The following is a 20,585-nucleotide window of genomic DNA, read 5'->3' as shown; positions in this document are numbered from 1 at the left end:
AACCATTCAGACAGCTCAGAACGCCAGCTAGGCTTTCGTGCTCTATGAGCGAGGCCCAGGTCATAAAAATAGTGAGTTACTTGTTCTTAACTTTATTCGGTTTAAATTAACCTGTTTACATCATATACTATTCACCGTAACAAAGTAAACATACTTTACAATAACGATACAGAGTACAATTTTGTAAGCTTGGTGCAGCCAATCATAATGGCACTATACCGTCTGCCACACAGAGTTGTTTCTTTTTGTCCTATAGGTTACTAGGTAAAAGTCTATTGGGTTGTTTGGTTGGAGTTTTTTATGATTCGTTCGTTATTTATTTATTTATTAATTGATTACTATTATAAGTATTATTATCATCTTTGCAATGAGCAATGTTTTTTTTAATACTAGTTGTGCCCTACGTCTTACGTAAAAGTCTGTTGGGTTCATCTGGTTGAAGTTGCTTGAGATCACTACTCGGGCTCTTTACTGTTGATTTATTAACTAATTATAATTTTTTTTTAGCAAAAAATAACTTTTAATTAAACCATTTGCTGACCCTGGTTAGCTAGGTTAAAGTCTATTGTATTATTTCACTAAAAATGCTACTTGTTTTAACATTACTTTTTCATTTAATAATTAAATAATAATTATAATTCAGAAATAACGATCTTTTAATATGTTAATTAATGTCTTCTGAGTAGTAAGAGTAAGTCTATTGAGTTATTTGGTTAAAGGAACTCGTTGTTACGTAGGCGCAACGTACTTTTTGAGCCTTAGCTTTCGCTTAGTAACTTGGAGGCGCGTAGGTGGAATGCGGGGCTAAAGGGGTGGTTTAACTTGATAACGCGGTACTCGCAAAGGTGCTACGGCTACTTTCGCGCGACCAAGACCGACTGCTGTGCAATATTCCGATGTACTTACTCACAGCTCGCTTAAGGTTGGTCAATTTTACCGGGAGCGGCGTATCGAAGAATATCCCGTTTGCGATCTAAAAACTGTCAGCACCGTCACGAGTAAGGGTATTGTTTCTCGGCTCTACGTGGGGAAGAGATGGGTTAACTCGCAATCTGACTTTGATGCCTTAATATCGTTGCGAATATTTGCTTTAATTCGATCAGTCCTTGTTATTCGGATAGTATTACTACCGTGGGGAGAAATGGCACACGCGTAGCTAAATTACTATTCTCCGTGACTGACGGGTACCAATACCATGGCGAGTAATGGCGTTCGCGGAAAAAAAGTACTAAATATTTCCCAGTGATCCACGGGTACCAATACTATGGAAAGTAATGGCGTTCGTGCAAAAAGGAACACCTGATAGGAGGAAAGAAACTTTAGAAAATCGAAGCGTATTGAAGAGACAAATCTGATTATAGTAATTCATCGAACTGTAGTATGGGCTGATCCTTTAGATAAATAATAAGTTATTTTGAAGTGTACATAACCAGATCTTACGTAAGTTTTTCAGTTATAAACAAGCGCTCTGTTTTTTGTTTCTTTATGAGTTGTATTAAAATTTTGTCGATGAATTTCACTTGGTACAGAATTTTTTTCCTTGTCATCAAGAGTCGGAGTCTACTATGTCAACAAAAGAACACACTGACCAATATTGTAATCCATTTTATTTGGATAATGGGCTTATAGGAAAAAATTTAAGAAAAGTATGGAGATCATTAAAGAGACAGTTTCCACATCTGCAAGAAAATACTAGAATTTGTCATAAATGCAGAAAATATGCAAATGACATTGAAAGTTCTAATGATCACGATAGTTCACAATATATTGATGACATGAAAAAAAAGCACAAGACAAACTGAAAGATCTTCCGAACGTGTTCAATCTGTCACGAACGAAAAAGAAATCGATAATAATGAAACATCATTAAGTATTACTAACGATTCTACAATGTCAATTGATTCTCTGGAACCTGCCCCTGAAGCAAGATCCCAAAGAGAGGTAGATCTTGAAGAGACGCGTGATAGCTTAAAGCAGAAATTCTCTAGTTTCCCTTATGGGCATCCAGAAAGAGTTAGAATTTTTACAATAGTGACTTTATCCTGGAGTAAACGTAAAATTGCCAGAGAATTTTACTGCTCAAGGCATGTCATAAAAAAAAGCAAAAGAATTGCGGGCTGTGAGGGGTTTTTTAGTTACCTGTACAAAAAAAATCTTAAAAACACTACCTATGGAGATCTGTAGTAGCATGCTTGATTTTTATAGTAATGACAGCAATAGTAGGATTATGCCTGGTATTAAAGACGTTGTGTCGGTAAAGACAGATTATGGTCGCGTTTTAGTGAAAAAACGTCTTATACTTCATTTTCTTAAGGATTTGTACATAAAATATAGATCAGAAAATGCTGAAATAGCAGTAGGCTTTAGTGAATTCGCACAATTAGGACCAAAATTTTGTATACTTGCAGGCGCTAATGGTACACATTCTGTTTGTGTGTGTACAATTAACCAAAATTGTAAATTAATGTAGGATTCCATTGAGATACAGAACTTATCAAAGCAGTTGAAGAATTCCATTTGCTCAGACAAGAATTGTTTACATCGAATGGTTTGCCCAGAAGAAACGCCCGCCTGTTACTAAGATGAATGTTCGAATTGTCCGGGAACAATTGATATTGCTAACAATATGCAGACATTTTTAGAGGACAATAACATTTCTGACGTTCAATTTAGTTCTTGGACTGGAACTGATGTACTCTAGAAACACTTATTCTTCCTACTTTAGAACTTTTTATGGACTTATGTAACAAGTTAATGAAACTAAAACCTCATTCTTACATAGCAAAACAGCAGAATGAATACATGGAAAACAGGAAAAAAAATTTACGTAACAGTGAAGTGATGGTGTGTATGGATTTTTCTTAAAATTACAAGTATATAGTACAAGGTGCCGCTTAGGCATGTCACTTTAACAACGATCAGAGCGCGGTTTTTCCTGTTGTTTACTACTACAAAAGTAATTCCAAAATAGAGCATAAAAGTGTTGTATATTTGTCTGACAGTACCAAACACGATTCGGCTGCTGTTTACACGGTTCAAAATCTATTATTAGAATTCATGAAAAAAAGTGTCAAGTCAGCTAAGCATATAATTTATGTAACAGACGGTGCAAAACAACTCTTCAAAAACAGATTTCAAATTGATAATTTAGTTAATCATAAAGATGACTTTGATATGACTGCAGAGTGGCACTTTTATGCTACGGCACACGGTAAGAGCGCTTGTGATGCTATTGGAGGAACCTTCAAACGTGAAGCAGCTAGAGCAGCGGTTCCCGAAATTTAGAAACAGCATTCCTTTGTTGTACTACCCAATAAAACTATACTCCTTAAAAAATATTCAAATGCTCAAAACAGAATTCAGTTTAAGTATCAATAAATTTGAATAATTCAAAGTTTGTTTTATTTCTGTGTTATATCTCTACTACATAACAAATATTTTGAACACATCGTATTGAAATTACTTCAAGTGCTAATATTTAAGCGGCAAAGACGTTATCTAGTAAAATTTTTGAGTTGAACTTTTGTCAAACGTGAGTAGAAAATCAAACTTGCAATCATCACAATATTTCAATTAGCTATACACAATGCAAAAATATATTTTTAAAAAAGTTTGTGCGAAGATCGACTTTGCATGCACTTATAGAGTTCGCAAGGAACACCATTCGCTCATTGCTTCAAGGCGTGTGCGAAAAAATTTCGTAACCTAGCCAACGTCCGTTGGGGCGCTGATAGCATCAGCAATAACAAAGAGGAGTGACAGCGGCGTGACGATTTTTTTAGCCAAAAAATGGCGTAATAAAAAGTTCAAAGCAAGACTCGAACCGGCGACGTTTAGGTTTCTGTGCTGTCATCATGATTATCAGGAGATACGGCAAAAATTTCAGTAAACTTTTTAGTTTTCGGTGCCGCAGTCACTATAAATGAGGATAAAATTTATTTTTTAAGATGATTTTGTAGGTTAGGAGCAAGCTCTCGTGTAAAGAGTGTATGATATGGCTGTTAACGTAACTGACAGTAAAAAATACGTAAACGCTAGCTACATTTTTTAGTCTAAAAGACCTCCAAACGCTGTACGTTACAAAAATCTGCGATTTTTGGATTTATTTTGAGGTTAGGTGCCAAAATTAGCATAGACGATTTCTTATATAGCTAATATTCTGAATTGCGGTCTGATATGCAATTTAACAAATTGAATTTATTTAGTTAAAAAAGCACTCGGTCGGTATAAGTTACGAAAATTTGCATTTTTTAGGTATATTTTGAGGTTAGGTAAAAAATTTTGGGTCAATGGACTTCCACATAGCCATAGTTTTGAAAGTAGGTAAAAATTGCATATTATAAAGTTAAATTTCTCATTTTAAAATGCTCTCAGTAGATTCTAGTTACGCAATTCTACATTGTTCAGATATTTTTAGAGGTTAGCTAGAAACCTAAGGGTCAATGGTATATGATATCACCACAGTCGTATTCAGCAGTCAATAACACATAAAAATAATGTAAAACCTTTAATTTTAAACACCTTTAATTGAAGTGTAGTACGTAAAACTGTTTTTTTGGAGTGATGTCTTTCACTTGTAGCCACCATATTGGCACCACCATTTTAAATTTTCTCAAAGTTCCATTTGGCATTAAAAAATAGAGATTATAAGCTAAAATTTCTACGGTTTTTGATTGAAAAAAAAAAAACAAATGTATTTTGGACAGCAGGAGGTGGCCAAGCTGACATGAAATGCCTCATACATACATACATATATACATACATATACATATATATATATAAATATATATGTATATAAATATATATATATATATATATATATATATATATATATAGAGAGAGAGAGAGAGAGAGAGGGGGAGAGACAGAAAGTTATTTATACAGATACATTTATTTATACATACATACGTACGATTTAAATCTGCAAATTCAAACTTATTCTGACTATGATGAACTAAGAATTGAGCATAACTTTGAACTTTTCATCTCAATGTACTTAATCAGTATTAATTATTTTTTCTATAGCTTTGGAGACACGATCTGGAACAAGGACTTGGTACTTATCGTGGATAGTGATGATGCCCTTACAACCTAAGCAGGTCATAGCCTTCCTGAGGTCGGTTACTATACATTTCCTATCCTTCTCCAACTCTGATAACTTCCTTGTTTGGTAGTGAATCTAAAGGCACAGGCTGAGGCACCTCCTGATATAGAGATATTCTCTCTCCAGAAGTTTTTCGTACTCCAAGGTCTTTCATCTTTATTGGCTATAACTCTTTGTCTACTTCTACTTTTTTTTTCCTGCAGTAGGATTTTTAGGAATGCTTTATCTTTTTTTTCCATTGTGATTTTACAACCACAAACTAGTGGTGCAGTGTACCTGTAGACTTTTGCAGCAGATGGCACTTATCACCTTTCAGACTCAAAGCTGTTTTTTGTGTTTTTCTGTGTTAATGTCATGTTGCTTGAAACAAATGAAATTTTGCACGCATAAAATTTTTGATTTCTTAAACAAATAATCAACATAGTCTTTAAATCTTATTTTTGTATTGACAACAGCTATTTCAACACCTTTTGTATTTTGAATTATCTTATCATATTGCACACGGATACAATACACTTCACTACAGATAGCGATCAGTTTAAGTATAATTTCACTACAACACTCATCCTTAATGAGCCCAATTACTTTCTCATTCCTTCAAGGTAAATTGAAATAATTGCTGTCTACATAATCTGATAAATCGAACTTATCAATATCTTCACCTATTACTTTATGAATGTCTGTATCTTTAATTTTTTAGATAAAATTGTCACTGTCTGTGAATAATAACTTGTACATACTTCCAAAACGCTGCTTTATATATAAATAACGAAAAGCAAATATTAAGCTTTTCGATACATTGAGTACACTAAGACTAACGAAGATAGGCTTTCTAATTGTAATATCTGATCAAGCGAGTTGTATGACCACAAGATTTTCAGCAAATATGGTACGACTGTGGAAGTTCGGTTTAGCAGTAGGGGTCTTTGCACTGTATCACTTATGTCATTTATCAACAAGCTCTACGTCGACTCTATTTCGTTCATTTTCGATTGTCACTCCGTAAACCTCGTTTATTAACAGCTTGAAGAAGAGTTTCTTCAACTCATATTAATTATTATTCTTTCGGATTTTAATGCTTTATGCATTTTACGTAGGACTAATACATGTTTTTAAGCTTGCTGTAGAGCTCAATAGTGTATGATATCATGTTCCTTATTGTAGAAAAATGTCATAAGTTTCTTCTGCTTTGTAACGAGTGGTGTCATATGTTCAGGACATAATCTACTTAGATCACTTATCCATTCAAAGCCACTGCATGGTAAGGTCTGTAACATTATTGGATCAAACTTATTAATATTTCTTATTAAATGTAAAATCTGTTGCAATTTTCAGCCTAAATTTATTTTTCCGAATTCTTTTATCTATTGTTTTAATGGCTTTTTTGCAAACTCCAGCAATATGACCTATTTAGCAACAAACACATCCACTTCAATAAGTAATGGATAAAGTGAGTTTTTAAACAACCTCCATTTTACAAGAAGCAAGCCCTTAACAAAACAACTTCGAGATACGGATTGCACAATATTTTATTTTTGGCTCGTGTATGGCTGTTTATGGTGTGTAATTACAGTGTATATGCATCTATAAGATACATAGTACTGTCCGTTTCTATTCTAAACTAATGGTTCTCAATTAGCTTGATAAAGACGGTGTTTCAGAAATGTCCAATACGGTCAGACGAGACTAGACCTAGGCATCTCTCGGATCTTCTACTTGGTGTTTACGATGAGATCTCTCGTTGGAATTTAAACTTTTTCAGCTCTGTCGAAACGTTACGGTTTCTAAATGATTGAATTCCGCTGAAGAATCATACTAGATACACGTATTTATAGTCTCCCCTAGTGTGCAATAAAACCTTTCGTTAGAACTAAATCTAGTAACAACGTTTCGTCTGAACGCGTTTTTCGTTAAGTAGAATCCATTACAGCACTATACCTTTTCTGGCAATACTTAAAAGTTAGTCAAATACATTGAGGTTAAGTACTTATAAACGCATTACTCTACACATATATATAAATCAAGTATGAATGACATACATTCATGTGGGCAACGTGGCTTATTCTTTGGTTGCATTGAGAGAAGCTCTACAATCTCTTTTGCAAGAACGGTTTACAAAAGTAAAAAACGACTTGATTCATCCAATTCCAGGTTAATAAGTACATGTATAGGCCTTAGATTTTTTTCATTAAACCTTTCTTGTAACAGAAGTAATAACAGTAAAGAAGCATCAACTTTAAAAAATGAGAATATCTGATAAGTAAAAGTACTGCAAGATGCAAGTGATTACTGCAAAACATGTACAGACATTGTTTATTTATTTAAAAAAAAATAACTTTTAGCCCTCAATAAATTTATGTAAAGAATTAGCTAATTTAGGATTAATGAACTAAGCTATATTTAATCTGAAATAAGGAATCCCTCAGTTATGTTATTTCACTTCACTGTTATAACTAATGTTTTAATGTAAATATTTCAACACAAATCAAAAGTGTGAGTGTACTTTTTTAGTAAAATAAGTGTCACTTTCTTTTCCAGTAAGTTCAATTGTCGTAGTTTGTTAAAAATTTTAAGTATGATCAGATTATAAACACAGGTAACGGTATTAAATAAGTTTCGCAAATATATAATATTTTATCTAAATAACATCCGGTCCATAGCCTCTCAACAATCTGCTAACGTGATCCACTGTACGTGTAATATCAAATTAAATTATTTAAGAAATAAGAAATTAACTATTCAAGACAATTTATAAGTTTTTTAGACTTACATTATGCTCAACAGAATTTTCGTTAGCACTAGATGACCAAGTACAATCCAACATCTCGGAGCATACATAATTATTTGCTTCTTGGAAAGCTTCATCTTGAGTTTTATTTATTACGATAGAACAGCTTTCACGATTTTCATCCACATCAGTAATTGTTGAGGTACTTTTGATATCACTACAACTTATTTTAATATCTTCTAAAATAGGATGAATTTTATTTTCATGACTGGTTGAAATAGGCTGGTAAATATGTTGCATTTCTTCTTGTACCTGAAAATTATCAAAAATTTTATTTAAAAATTCTAACCTTGCTCACACCTCAAGTAGAATAAAATTAAATATGATTGAGAATTTTTTTACGTAATAATTCAGTACTCACCAAATGTTAAAGCATGACTAGTTATATATCTTAAAAAAAGAAATTCTGTAAACTGATGTGCCTAACAGCTCTATCTAAAATTACCCTAGATTCCACATGAAGTACAGATATACTTTTTAAACATAGTAAGGGCTATACAAAAAGGAAGCAGGAATCAGCAATAACTATGATGGATCTATAGTTCGAAAAATAGTTAGATTTTTTCTACTTATTTTAGGTCTATCCCTATTTTATACAGAAAAATAGTAAGCTTAGAATAACCTGTTCTCGCTAGAGCCTTACATTAGAGTTTGACGTAGACAAACACTACATTAACATTTATAATTTTAACATTGAGAACAGGAGAATGGATTAGGTCTTACATCTGGACTGCAGGTGCATGTAAAAAAATACATCGTGATTCACAATAAACAAATGATGGAAATTGATGTTGTGTCTGTTAACATCGATCTTAGCTCAGATTACGCCAGGGTAAAAAAGACACTCTGGTTACATAGATACATTTGGAATGCCTCATGAACTTTAAACTCCACTTCTTGGACTCTCATCTCAAATATTTTCCTTAAAACTTATGAGGCTTTAGCGAAGAACACGGAGAAAGATTCCATCAGGAGCTTTAAAGCTTTAAGGTCCGGTACCAAGGAGTTTGGGATGAGAACATGTTGGCAGGCTACTGTTCAAGTCTTAAGAGAGATACAGCTGCTGTGCATGAACGAGAATCTTTCCGTCGATCATTCAAAAAAAAGAAGACACATTGATTCCAAGAAAAAATAAATTTTAATAAAACAGCATCGTGTTGATTAAAATTATGTACATACATTTTTTACATTATTTTTTATTATTTAAATATACATTTTATCGATTACTAAAAGTATATCACATCTTTCTTTATAAGTCGTGTTACTTTTACGTTAAGACTTTGTAATGTACATAATAATAACAAAATACATATTTATTTAGCATTTTATGATGCTGAAAAAATAACAATGTAGAGTAATGTAAAAAAGCATTGAATTATTAAAGGACACACTAAGTAAAGTTGCACAATTTGTATGTCGCAAAACGTACACTGACTTTTAAAGTATTTACTGTCGCTTACACACTATTTTAAAAGACGATTAAAGTACCTCAGTCATTTTTTATTAAAAAAAAATTCAGACCTTTGGTTCAAACGATGGATAATACAGCTGTTGCAAGTACGGCTGTTGTCTTCAAGATCTTTGGATATAAGTGCGATGGAGTGCATAAGTTTATGAAATTTCCTTGAAAAGCTTGAGTTATTGGATTTTTTTGTTCAAAATTCGTTTACTTTCGTGGTTTAAAATACAATTCTAAGATAGTTGGCTTGTAGTTTAAAGCTAGGCTGTTAACCATTTTCGGTTATAGTTGCCCATGATGTAAAAATACAAGGTGTGGCGTTTCAAGGTCTCATTTTCGTGCCGTTCTGCGCCTTCCATCACGACGCCATATTTAAGGGAAATGTGACTACTACAGCGCTGAAAAGCCTGTGCAATGAAACGAAGTGGCTAAAGTTGAAACTAAAACCTATCCCCCAAATCCACCTCGATGTGATATATATATATAGACATACGTATGAATTTACATGTACGTTAGTTGATGAATGATTACCTATTTAGTCAGATTTTTCGGTGTAAATATTCACGAATTGTACGTTTGGTCACTGAAACAACTGGAATGAAAATATTAAAAGAAAAAATATATATTGTATCACGAGTTTCTTGATGTTGATATGCTTAATATTTTAAAAGCTTTTGAAATTTGCAAACAGACATGGCAACAAGATGGAAGCATTCCTGATTGGTCAATCAAAATAGATGCGCAACGCAACACCTTATATTTTTACATCATGATAGTTGCCAACGATTACACAACTTCATAGAATTACGTAGAAAAACTTGCGTTACTTAAATTTTTGGGGGATTGAAATTAGGTTATTTGGGCTTTTTGTAATCCTTGGTTATAGTACTAATAAGGACAAAAGTTTCTAATATTTTGTGAAACAGCGCAAGTTACTGGATTTTTGGATGTTTCAGGTACAAACTTTTCAGGTAATGTTGTACAAACTTTAATAGTTCAGAAAGAAATTTCTGTGTTGTTGATTTGTATATTAGGACTTGACTGCTGAGAATTTTTGATTACAGGGGCTATGGGTTGCATAAATTTACAGAATTTTGTCAAAAAACTAATATTATTCGACTTTTTGAGGTTAGATTTCACAAAATCTTAACGTGCTGGGGTAATTCTGACACTAGTTTTGGTTTTAGCGACCTAATAAACCGAGAGTATGCTAGGTTTGATAGAAGCACCCTGACTTTTAGTTGTGGTCCTGTCTTCTTAGTCTATGTTTGTAGCAAAAACGGTAGGCACGGATGACAATGAGGCCCATCATAACTTTGCAGCTTTTTTTTGCAATTATACATTAAGTAAGTCGATTGATATACTAGTATCACACATTTTAGATGATTTGAAGACTCAGCGATGGTGAAATTTAATAACAACGACACATGTGAATTACAATTTATGAGTATGATTTCCACAGTTTTGAGTTTCACAAAAAAATCAGTAAAACAATATTGAGAATCAAGATGTTAATACATGGATTGACGTCTTTACACATTTCTTCATAGATCCATATGTACATATATACATAGAGGCCCATACATTCTATGTGTCGACATATTGTATTATAGGAGTAGCGCTGTTATACCTTCAGTATACTGTATACGTGATTAATAACATAAAAAACGCATACGAGGCATTTCACGTCAAATGTTCTAGCGCGATCCGCGAGCACCAAAACGTGTACTTTTCCACTCGCAATTGCGGTATTATAAGTAACTGAGAAAAAATAAAGAAAACATAGGATCGACGTGTTTTTCCCTTAGCTTTTCGGTGATGCAATTGGTTTTTTGACAAAATGACGATTTAACCTAGACAAAACACAAAATATGTTATATCTCAAAAACGGCATTTTTGATATTTTTTTAACCGTCACCAATTGAAAGAGCAGGACTTTTTACGTCGGTATAGCGATTTCTAGAGAGTAATTTTTTCATTTTAGCTGGATATTAAGTGACAAAGTTGGACGCAACAACACAGCAGCAGCAGCTGCTCGTCTCGCGCGATGGTATGCTACATATATATATATCTTTCTATATTATATAGTCGTAAGAGTGAGAGCGAGGTTTTGCTCCCCCCCACCTCCCCCAGCTCCGCCCCAGCTCCCCCTCAGCTCACCCCAAATACGGTAGTTATTCTTTCATTTTCTTGCATTTTTCGAGTAATCCTACTTTTTTGCTAGCTCCTCCCCGCTCCCCCCCAGCTTTCCCATATATAATGTAAATATATTCGTAAAGCCTTATATATTAACTGTTACAAGTGGTCTAATTTTCACATAGAATTTTATTTGACCTAAGCAAAAAATTTTCTTACAATTATCTTACTTACGATGTTTGTTTCGATTACATACTCTAAAATGTCTTTTTAGGTGCTCTGCTCTTACATAACCTTTTCCACAATTTTGACAAATATTTTTTAAACGTTTTTTTCATGACTTTTTAAATGTCTCTGTAAGTGATAATTTCTTTTTAAACTTTTTTCGCATTGAATACACTTAAAATTTTTTTCAATGTTTTAAAATTCTCTTGTATGACGCAAACAGTTTTTCTTGTCTAATATTATAATGCTACACAGATCAGGTACAAACAATTTTTTTTTGTAAATTTTTTTGTGCGATGATAGACACTCTTGATTTAAAAATTTTAAGTTACATTTGTCACACTGATAAAATTTTGCATTCATGATGGTGTACCTGAAAACATATTACAAAAAACGGATTGTTTATGATTACATAAATCTAGGTACTAGACGGTACTGAAATTTGCTTTTTTAATGAAAGGTAAATTTGCAAGAAAGTATAAAAATAGTAATGAACTATAGAATAGTTTTTTTGTTACTCTGAATATTCTTTCCAAACAATATTTTTAATTTCAAATTTGTTTTCTGATTCAATTGGGATAAAAATTTTTTTTTGGTTTTAACATCTAGACAGTGCAACATATAATTGCCCATTAGAAAATAATGGTTTTCCAAAGTATAACCCTAAGGCATCAAAACTTTTACCTTAAGATTTATTGATAGCCATAAGAAGAGTTAAGATAAATGAAAATCGTTTTCTGTACAATATAAATGGTAGCGAAAAAAAATTGTTTGTTTGTAGTGTTATTCTTGGAATAAAGACTTCATTTTTTTTTTTCACCTGTGATTATTTCAGCTTCGATGTTGTATTAAAATAATTTTGTAATTCGTAATCTTGTACCATTGCAAAGTCCTTCAGATATGTTTGAGTTTCGTATTAACATAACAATAGCGTTGATGTTAAAATCTAATTCGTGTGAAAAAAGACCTTCTTAACTACTATTTAAATATTCTGTAGAGAAATAAGTATAAATATCATCGTCTAATTTGTCTACTTCTTTGTGAGTTGCTTTATCAATGCTACAGTACGTTAGTAATGTTCCTACCATATTATTTAAAATTTTTTTGTTCAAAAAGTGATTGTATTCATTGTGAGATGTTAATATAGCTTTACTTATAAAAGAATCATCATCATATCAAAAATTTAAGAAGATATATCATTTGTTTTCAATGTCTGAGAAATTATAAAAGTTATAATTTTGCCTTCTCCTATATCCAGTAGCAATGAAGAAAATTTTTTATCAATTGAACGTATTTTATTTTTTTTATAAAAAATATTAAATAAAGGCCAAAAATTGGAAAATTTTATTACTTCTTGAACAATTGTAATTTTGCTTCCGTTTTTTACTACTGGGAGAATTTGACGAAAGTCTTCACTTAAAATTATTATTTTATTTTCAAAAGGTTTATCACTACTAGATAAATCTTCAAAAGTCCTATCAACGATTTTTAACGCTTTTTTTGGTACCACAGAAGCTTCATCCCAAATAATTACTTTTACATTACATAATTTTTTTTAATCTGGCTCAAACTGGAAGAATGCACTTTCTATAGTGCTTAAGTCTAAAGGAAGTCTGAAAGTTCTGTAAGTGGTCATTCCCTTTGGAAGCAGAATAGAAGCAATACTTGTCCAAGCCATCGTAAGAATTTTTTTTCAATCAATATGAAATAATAAATTAATCTTTTGCATAGAAAAGTTTCTTCAGATACACCAGGACCATCAAAAAAAAAAATTTTTTTCTAAATTTTATTATTTCTTGCAAAATTCGACGTTGATCATGACTGAGTTGTGAAAAAATTTTATGGAATTTATATTTACAAAATTTTCTTTCATCATTGTCAGAATCAATATTTTTTTTCATCGTTTCTGTTGGTTCTGATAAACTGAAATCTTTACAAGACATATTTTCAGAGTTAGGAATTTCGTTTTAATGTAAAAGAGCTTTATTTTGATCATCTTTACAATCTTCAATGAAAAATGTTTTGTATTTATTCCAAATGACATAACCAAAAAAATTTTTAGACATACTAAACCACGCGAAAAATTTTTGTAGTTAAAAAGGCAGCATAACACGTTACATGCTTCTTCAAAAATTATATCGTTTTGAAAATCGTGTTCTTCTAATCCCATGGAAATAGCTGTTATTAGTGAGGGAAAATAAAAAGTGATTGTTGAAAATTCATGTAATTAATTATGATCAATATACATTTGTTACATATATAAATTTTAAGTAACAATGAATATAATTTGGGTTTTTTACTATACTTCGTAAATCTAATTTGCAACTACGGGGGTTGGCGCGCAGAGCACGCAAGGGGCATGTATAGTTATAAAAGCTTAGAAATATCTATTGACACATACAGGATAGACAGCTCATTAAAAAAAGGGAGCCACTAGAAAAAATAATAAAGCTAACCAACAAAAAGTCAAGGGCACATCTCTCTGTCTATATAAACTTTACCACTTTTGTTTGAAATTAGCAGCTTGTTCTTTATATTTTCTTAAAAGCAGACCAGTAATCATTCCCCAATGTAAAAAAATTATTCTCGAGTATTTACGAAAAATGCCATAGTCTTCCGAATTCTGTAAAATATACTTCAACATAATATTTTCATACTAACAATTAATTTTTTAATTTTTTTAGGCTTGAAAAAATTTTAATACAAACCTTATTTAAAAAAAATATCATATATATATATACAATGTACAAATAATACATATATATATCCAAGAGAACATGGTTAGGTAGCGCTATTTTGATTCGACTTTTAATACACAGCAAAGTGAATAATTAAATAAATAATCATGTTATTTTAATGAGTTGCCATTAAAAAGAATAAACCAAAATTGAATTTAACGAAACAAAAGTATTGAAAATGTATTTATCAATACAAAACTGACAGAGAGATAAAATAAACTATTTACATCGTTCATAATTACATTGCAATAAATTATTTACACCGTTCGATAACTCTGTCATTATACTTCTCACATAATGTTTCCAATAGTCACTTAGTTTTTTTTCTTCGGTAATATACATTTTTTCTTTTTAATACTTGTTGCTTTAAGATTTTCTTTCTTCACTTTAGAAAAATTTGGTATTTTGTGGCTAAAGATGTATTTTGAAGCATAAAATATTTGTTAACAATGGGAATGATGGCACCATAATTTAATGTCTCTGGGATAGCTTTGCCTTTTTCAAACCTACTTTTTAATCATAAAGAAGTTGCTTCATAATCTGATTTCGCACTAAAAAAAAATTTTGTTTCTTTGCAGTGTCTTTCTGCCCAATCGTATGAAGCTTTAGCAGAGGTAATGTGCTTTTCCGACGTCAATTGCAAACTTGCTTTTCTCGCGCCTCGTTTTAAGTTTGCTCCAATGCCATAACAAGCACCTTTGCCATGTGCAGTGGCAAAGAAATGCCATTCAGCTGCTATACCGAAATCTGTTTCGTGGTATAAAAGATTTTGGAGACTACTTTTGTTTTTAAAATGTTGGACAGCTCCATCGGTAAGCTAAAAAATTTTTTGAGGATTAAAGTTCTTTTTTAAATAATTGACAATAATTTTTTGATACTTATACACGGCTATGGTATCATGTGCTGAAATATAGGAAATAATGGCAAAACTTTTATGTTTTACTTCATCTTCTTCTTTATGATAAATAACCATCATAAATACAGTTGCCTGATTGTTATTCTAATAGAACGATTGGGTCAAGTTTTGCACAACAAACGCGTAGTTCTCCGCGAAATTTGAAATCTGCACTTTGTACACATCTTTGATCCATCAAAAATACCAGGGGATGTCTCTCGAAAATCAGTTGGAAAGTTTAACAAATTCTTGAATATACTGCATGATTGGGCAACCCCAAGGGATTACAGCACCGAGACGAAAAATTCATTGTCAAAGCAAGCAAGAAGCATAAGATTTTTTAATTCAGTAGACACGACGACGTACTTTAATTTTACCCTAAGTTAGGACTCACCTACATAAAAAGAATCGAATTAAAATATTATAAGCAATCTAAAAAATGTCTTTCATAAGCGTTGCCTCGAAGTAACGCCCGGCAAGTAAAATCATTAACTCACATTTCATCTTCTGCGTGCATAATGACGTATTTGGTTACCAGTTGATGGAACCTCGTAAACGAGCAATAAAAATAATACACATCTCAAATACTGCTCCATTCAATATTAACTATGAATTTGTCGATTTCTCTTAACTTATGTGTCAATAAAAACAACTTTATTTACAAATACACTAAACAAGAAAAGTATGCGATCCAACTGTGCATCGAAACGTCGAATCAAAACAGCGCAACCTAACCATGTTCGCTTGGCGATATGCATACATAGCATACCATCGCACGAGTCAACCAGCCGCTGCCACTGTGTCATTGTGCCCAACTTTGTCATTTAATATCTCGCAAAAATGAAAAAAGTACTCTCTGAGAATCGTCATACCAACTTAAAAAATTCTGCTCTTTTGAGTCAGGCTTTCTAAGATTGATCACTTAAGTGCTGAAAGCTACTACTCCATATCTTTAGGTAAACAGCTTATGAAAAATGACAGCAATTACTAATTACATGAGGATGCTGATTACAGCAAAATTAAGAAGACAGTTCTTTTGAGTTTTTTTAGTGTATGCTACTCTACTTTATCTAATATTTTTACTCTTTCGCTTTTAATTATTGTATCTACTGGACTGTCTTTCTGTTCTTCTCTATCAATTTGCTGCAAGGGTCTTTCCCTGAATCTATCCCATTATCTCAATAACTTGGTATTCCAGTGTTGCGCTATCCTAAAGTTATAACTACCTTAATTATGTAAAAAAGGTCTGTACGCATAGGCAAGGAGTCATTTCTCAATATTTCTCATACTTTTGAGGTTATCTTCCTTTTATTCAGCTTCAAACTAAAAGGATAAAACTTAAAGAAAAAAATTTCGATTTTATCTTGATTATAAGATACAATTAAACCCAATTATACTTCTTCTTTAATGACCATGCGTTTTCTTTTGTATAAATATCCATTCCATGAGCCTAATATTGATGAACAGTTATTAATTTAATAAAAATGATTTTGCATCTACCTATGCAAAACGACTTAGCGTTGTTTACTAACATTAAGTCATTTTCACAGGTGGCCACGAAAGTGGCAGCACAGGAGGTTGCATACAGCAGATATGTCTAATTAGACCGATAGAATTGGAGACGTATATGAAATTGGTTATGTGGTATATAAAGGTGCTGGCTAGTTGCATTAAAATGGTGGTTGGCACTTAATTATACAATGTTTGTAGCAGTTCTATTCGCTGCAGTACAACAGCATTTGTACATAGACAAGACCCTCTTACTACTGATAATAACGGATAATCACATTATTTCTCTATCTTTATAGAAAATAGCCAAACAGTTACCTTCTGTAAAAATCTTCATAGAATAGCCACGTCTGAGATATTAGTACCAGAGTTCGAAGTGTGCTGCATCGGATGCGGTATTAGGGTGGGGCTCTTACCTGTAAATTGCGTAAACTTCTGGCTAGTAGGTGTATTTTCATTATTGTTGCCTCATATACTTTTCAGGCTGTCTAGATATGAAACTACAGCGTCGAATAAATTTGATCATACGCTATATTTTCCACCTCCAGCGAAATGCTAAGCTTATAAGCATACGTTTGTACTTTTAATTGCTCTGGGTATTGGTGCCCCTGGAAAACATAGCAGCTGTCGACATTACATACACATACCTTCCATCTCTCTGTCTCTCTTTCTCTCTCTTTCTCATCATTTAACTTACAGTGATAGGCCATCCCACACCTGGCTGGACCTCATAATCACCAGTGACAGCGATCTGGTACGCTATTATGCCAAATCTAATGTCCGATTTGCTGTTGGCCAGATTGAATCGAAGCTGTTATTTTATTTCCAGTTCAACTCTTAGAATTATTCTACCACCTAACTAAATTTCTGCATCGTATTAACATAAATAACGTTTTAGCAGCATTTTATCATCATATTTCATTAATTTCAGTGGGTGGCATACATATATCTCCTGGTACCTTTAGCGACAGGTAGCATGTGTGACTGGCTGTCGGCTGCGGTGGTTGCTGCGTATTATCAAGCGGTCCCTGCCACTACGTGCGTTCTGGTGCTAAAAAAAGCCGTGGGTGACATTATCTTTTTATCCAGCAAGCGCTGAGCAAGATAGTGCATACAGACAGTTTAAACCCTGTAAGTGGGTTTATGACTTTTTGTCTTTGTTACGAAGCCAGACATTGATAGCAAAAGGCGTGTGTTGCGCAGTCTTGGCATTGGTACTAACTCTAGAGCTCATCTATCTTCCAAATGAGCAGCAGTGTTACTTCTGAGCAGTAGGGGTGTTCCCACTCCGGAGCCTGATGGCGAATTCGTTATCTATCTCTAGACGCAAGGTCTTTAAAACTATTCCCGGTTTAACCTCACGCAGCATGAGGCTGGTCGACAGCGTCTCCGCTGCTATGCTGTGGGGTCTCCCAGAAGAGATCATCTACTACTGTCATGGTAGAGTTGGGCGATATGTATATATCCATTTACTTATGCAAAATGACTTATGCTGGCTCCACAAACTTTTAGAATGTATACAAGTAACATCATAAAGGTATGCGGACCGTCCGTATAAGTACGATTTTGTCCTCATAATAACCTTTTTTTACCTAATAATATCTGCACAAGTAACTGTTCACTATATATATACATACCGTTCAATGAATACATCAATATTCAGAAAGGAAAATATCGATAAAATATCGATATAATCCTACTCGCAGAAAATTGAATAAATAGACTGCCTAAATTACATTCAAACACGTGCTTACTATCAACTTATACGTTTTCATCGAAAAGCGTTGTTTGGCATTTGGCTTCTACCACCTGCTCTTTGTTGTGCGATGTTTTCATCGGAAAGCGTTGCTAATCCTACATTATTATCCGTTTGACCTCTACCTCAACTTACTTCAGACGACTAAAGATTCGAATCTACGAACTGTCTTAAATCAAACTTATTTTAAATATTGATATTAATAATATCCTAACTTACGATACTCATATATTGCTGCGGTGTGATTTATATTAAACGCTTATACTATATTTGTGAGTTGAATTAAATTTTGTTTTATCATTCAGTGTCAAACCAGAGAAGTGAATTCCAAAAATACTAGATAAAAGCAGCTGATGGTAGTAAGAACGTAAGTAGTAGGTAGTAGACTGAGTAGCAAACAAGTCAAATATGCGAGTAATATAAAGGACGTGCATTACCGTCTCAGATATCAACATCCTAATGTGATCATTACAAAACAATCTGAAGATATAAAAAGGCCTGAAGAACACAGTGATTCGAAAAATAAAACAAAAAAACAATGCACAGAAAATTATAAAATGAAAGGATTTTTCCTAACTAAAAGAGAAAAAACTACACCGAAATCTACAGGGAGAGTATAATGCTTTTTAAACTATATTAAGCAAAAATTTTAAGATCGAAGAGACATCGGTTTAACAACTAACGTATAGACTGACACACATAATACTTCAAATTATTTGGGTATGACAACTCATTTCATAGCTAAAAATAAATTTAAATCTGTAATGATCAGTGTAAACGAATTAGATCAGTGACACGCATATGCTAACATCGAAGGATGAATAAATGAAACATTAGCCATTTGGAATACAAGCAAAGAAGAACTTATATCTGTAAAAACAGACAACGCCTGTAACATGAAAAAAGCAATCAAAAACTGTTTTGGTTTGGAAAAGTGTATTCCATGTTTTGCTTCAACATTGAAACTCATAAAAGAGAATGTACTAAAGTAAGATAAACATGTTGAAATGATAATATTAAAAGTTAAAAAATAGTTCATTAATTTTTAAGTTCTCGTGCTGCAAGTAATGAGCTAAAAAAATTACAGATCTAAGTTTACATCAGTCTGCTTAGAGATGTTGGAATTTCAAGTATTTTATGCTTAAAAATTGCTTAGAATTATCTGAGTTTGCTACATCTATACTGATTCGACAAGCTGGTGATGAAGTTCCAGTTCTTTTAATAGATAAAAATATAAGTATCCCTAATGGATTAATGAAACTTTTGCATCCTTTGAAGAGCTACAGATATACTCAGCGGTGAGACGTACTATACAGCTAGTGCTTAGATAATATTGAAACTAGAACTAAAGCAAGTAGATAATTAAAAAATTTAATAATAAATGAATACAACGTACACTTAAAAAATGCTTAAAAGTTATACCCTATTATTACAGCAAGTCTTTTGGATCTTAGATATAAAAACTTTATTTCACGGATTGTCTAGCCTACTTAACAATTCCAAGAAAAGTAATAGCTGTATTTTAACACAATGAAACTCAAAACAAGTGCAACTAAAGTTCAGAGAATCAATCTTGCAATGAGCAATTTCATGAATATGAAAGTGTCAGTAATGTAATCTGTGAAATAAATGACCAAGATTAAAATATTTAGAATCTGGATAATTAATTAAAAAATAGAATAAAAAAATGATAACGTTAATGCAGCTCACGAAAATGATGAAAATGGAATACCAATAGATCTCGGTTACTATTTATCCGTTAAAGTTTTGCTAAAAGAGAATCCAATAGCTTTTTTGTTAAAAAATACAAGATTCACAACTGTCTTAACTAGCTTTTAAATGCCTAACGGCTATAGCTACTTAAATAACGCTAAAAAGTCAATTCGCTTATGCAGCTCTTATTTTAAGAGGAGTAAAGTTTTAACTTACTCCTTAGAACTTCGCTGAGGGACTATTTTAAATACTTTACCAAAAG

The 20,585-nt window shown here is 32.5% G+C and overlaps 1 protein-coding gene across 4 annotated transcripts in view; it reads right to left on the bottom strand.

Moving 5' to 3' along the window:
- The window catches only part of Asx (transcriptional regulator additional sex combs), a 422,683-nt gene that overhangs the window by 215,898 nt on the left and 186,200 nt on the right, over positions 1-20,585 (bottom strand). For all 4 annotated transcript variants that reach the window (XM_089589205.1, XM_089589206.1, XM_089589208.1 and 1 more), the window contains one exon: positions 7,875-8,144. In XM_089589205.1, the coding sequence (XP_089445331.1) occupies positions 7,875-8,144 (270 nt within the window). The remainder of the gene's footprint in view (positions 1-7,874; positions 8,145-20,585) is intronic.

The sequence above is a fragment of the Copidosoma floridanum genome, unplaced genomic scaffold (assembly GCF_036245765.1).
Source record: "Copidosoma floridanum isolate Cflo_tuat_1 unplaced genomic scaffold, Cflo_Japanese_pri ptg000008l, whole genome shotgun sequence".
Lineage (NCBI taxonomy): Eukaryota > Metazoa > Arthropoda > Insecta > Hymenoptera > Encyrtidae > Copidosoma > Copidosoma floridanum.
This window is presented reverse-complemented; position numbering and strand designations above follow the sequence as displayed.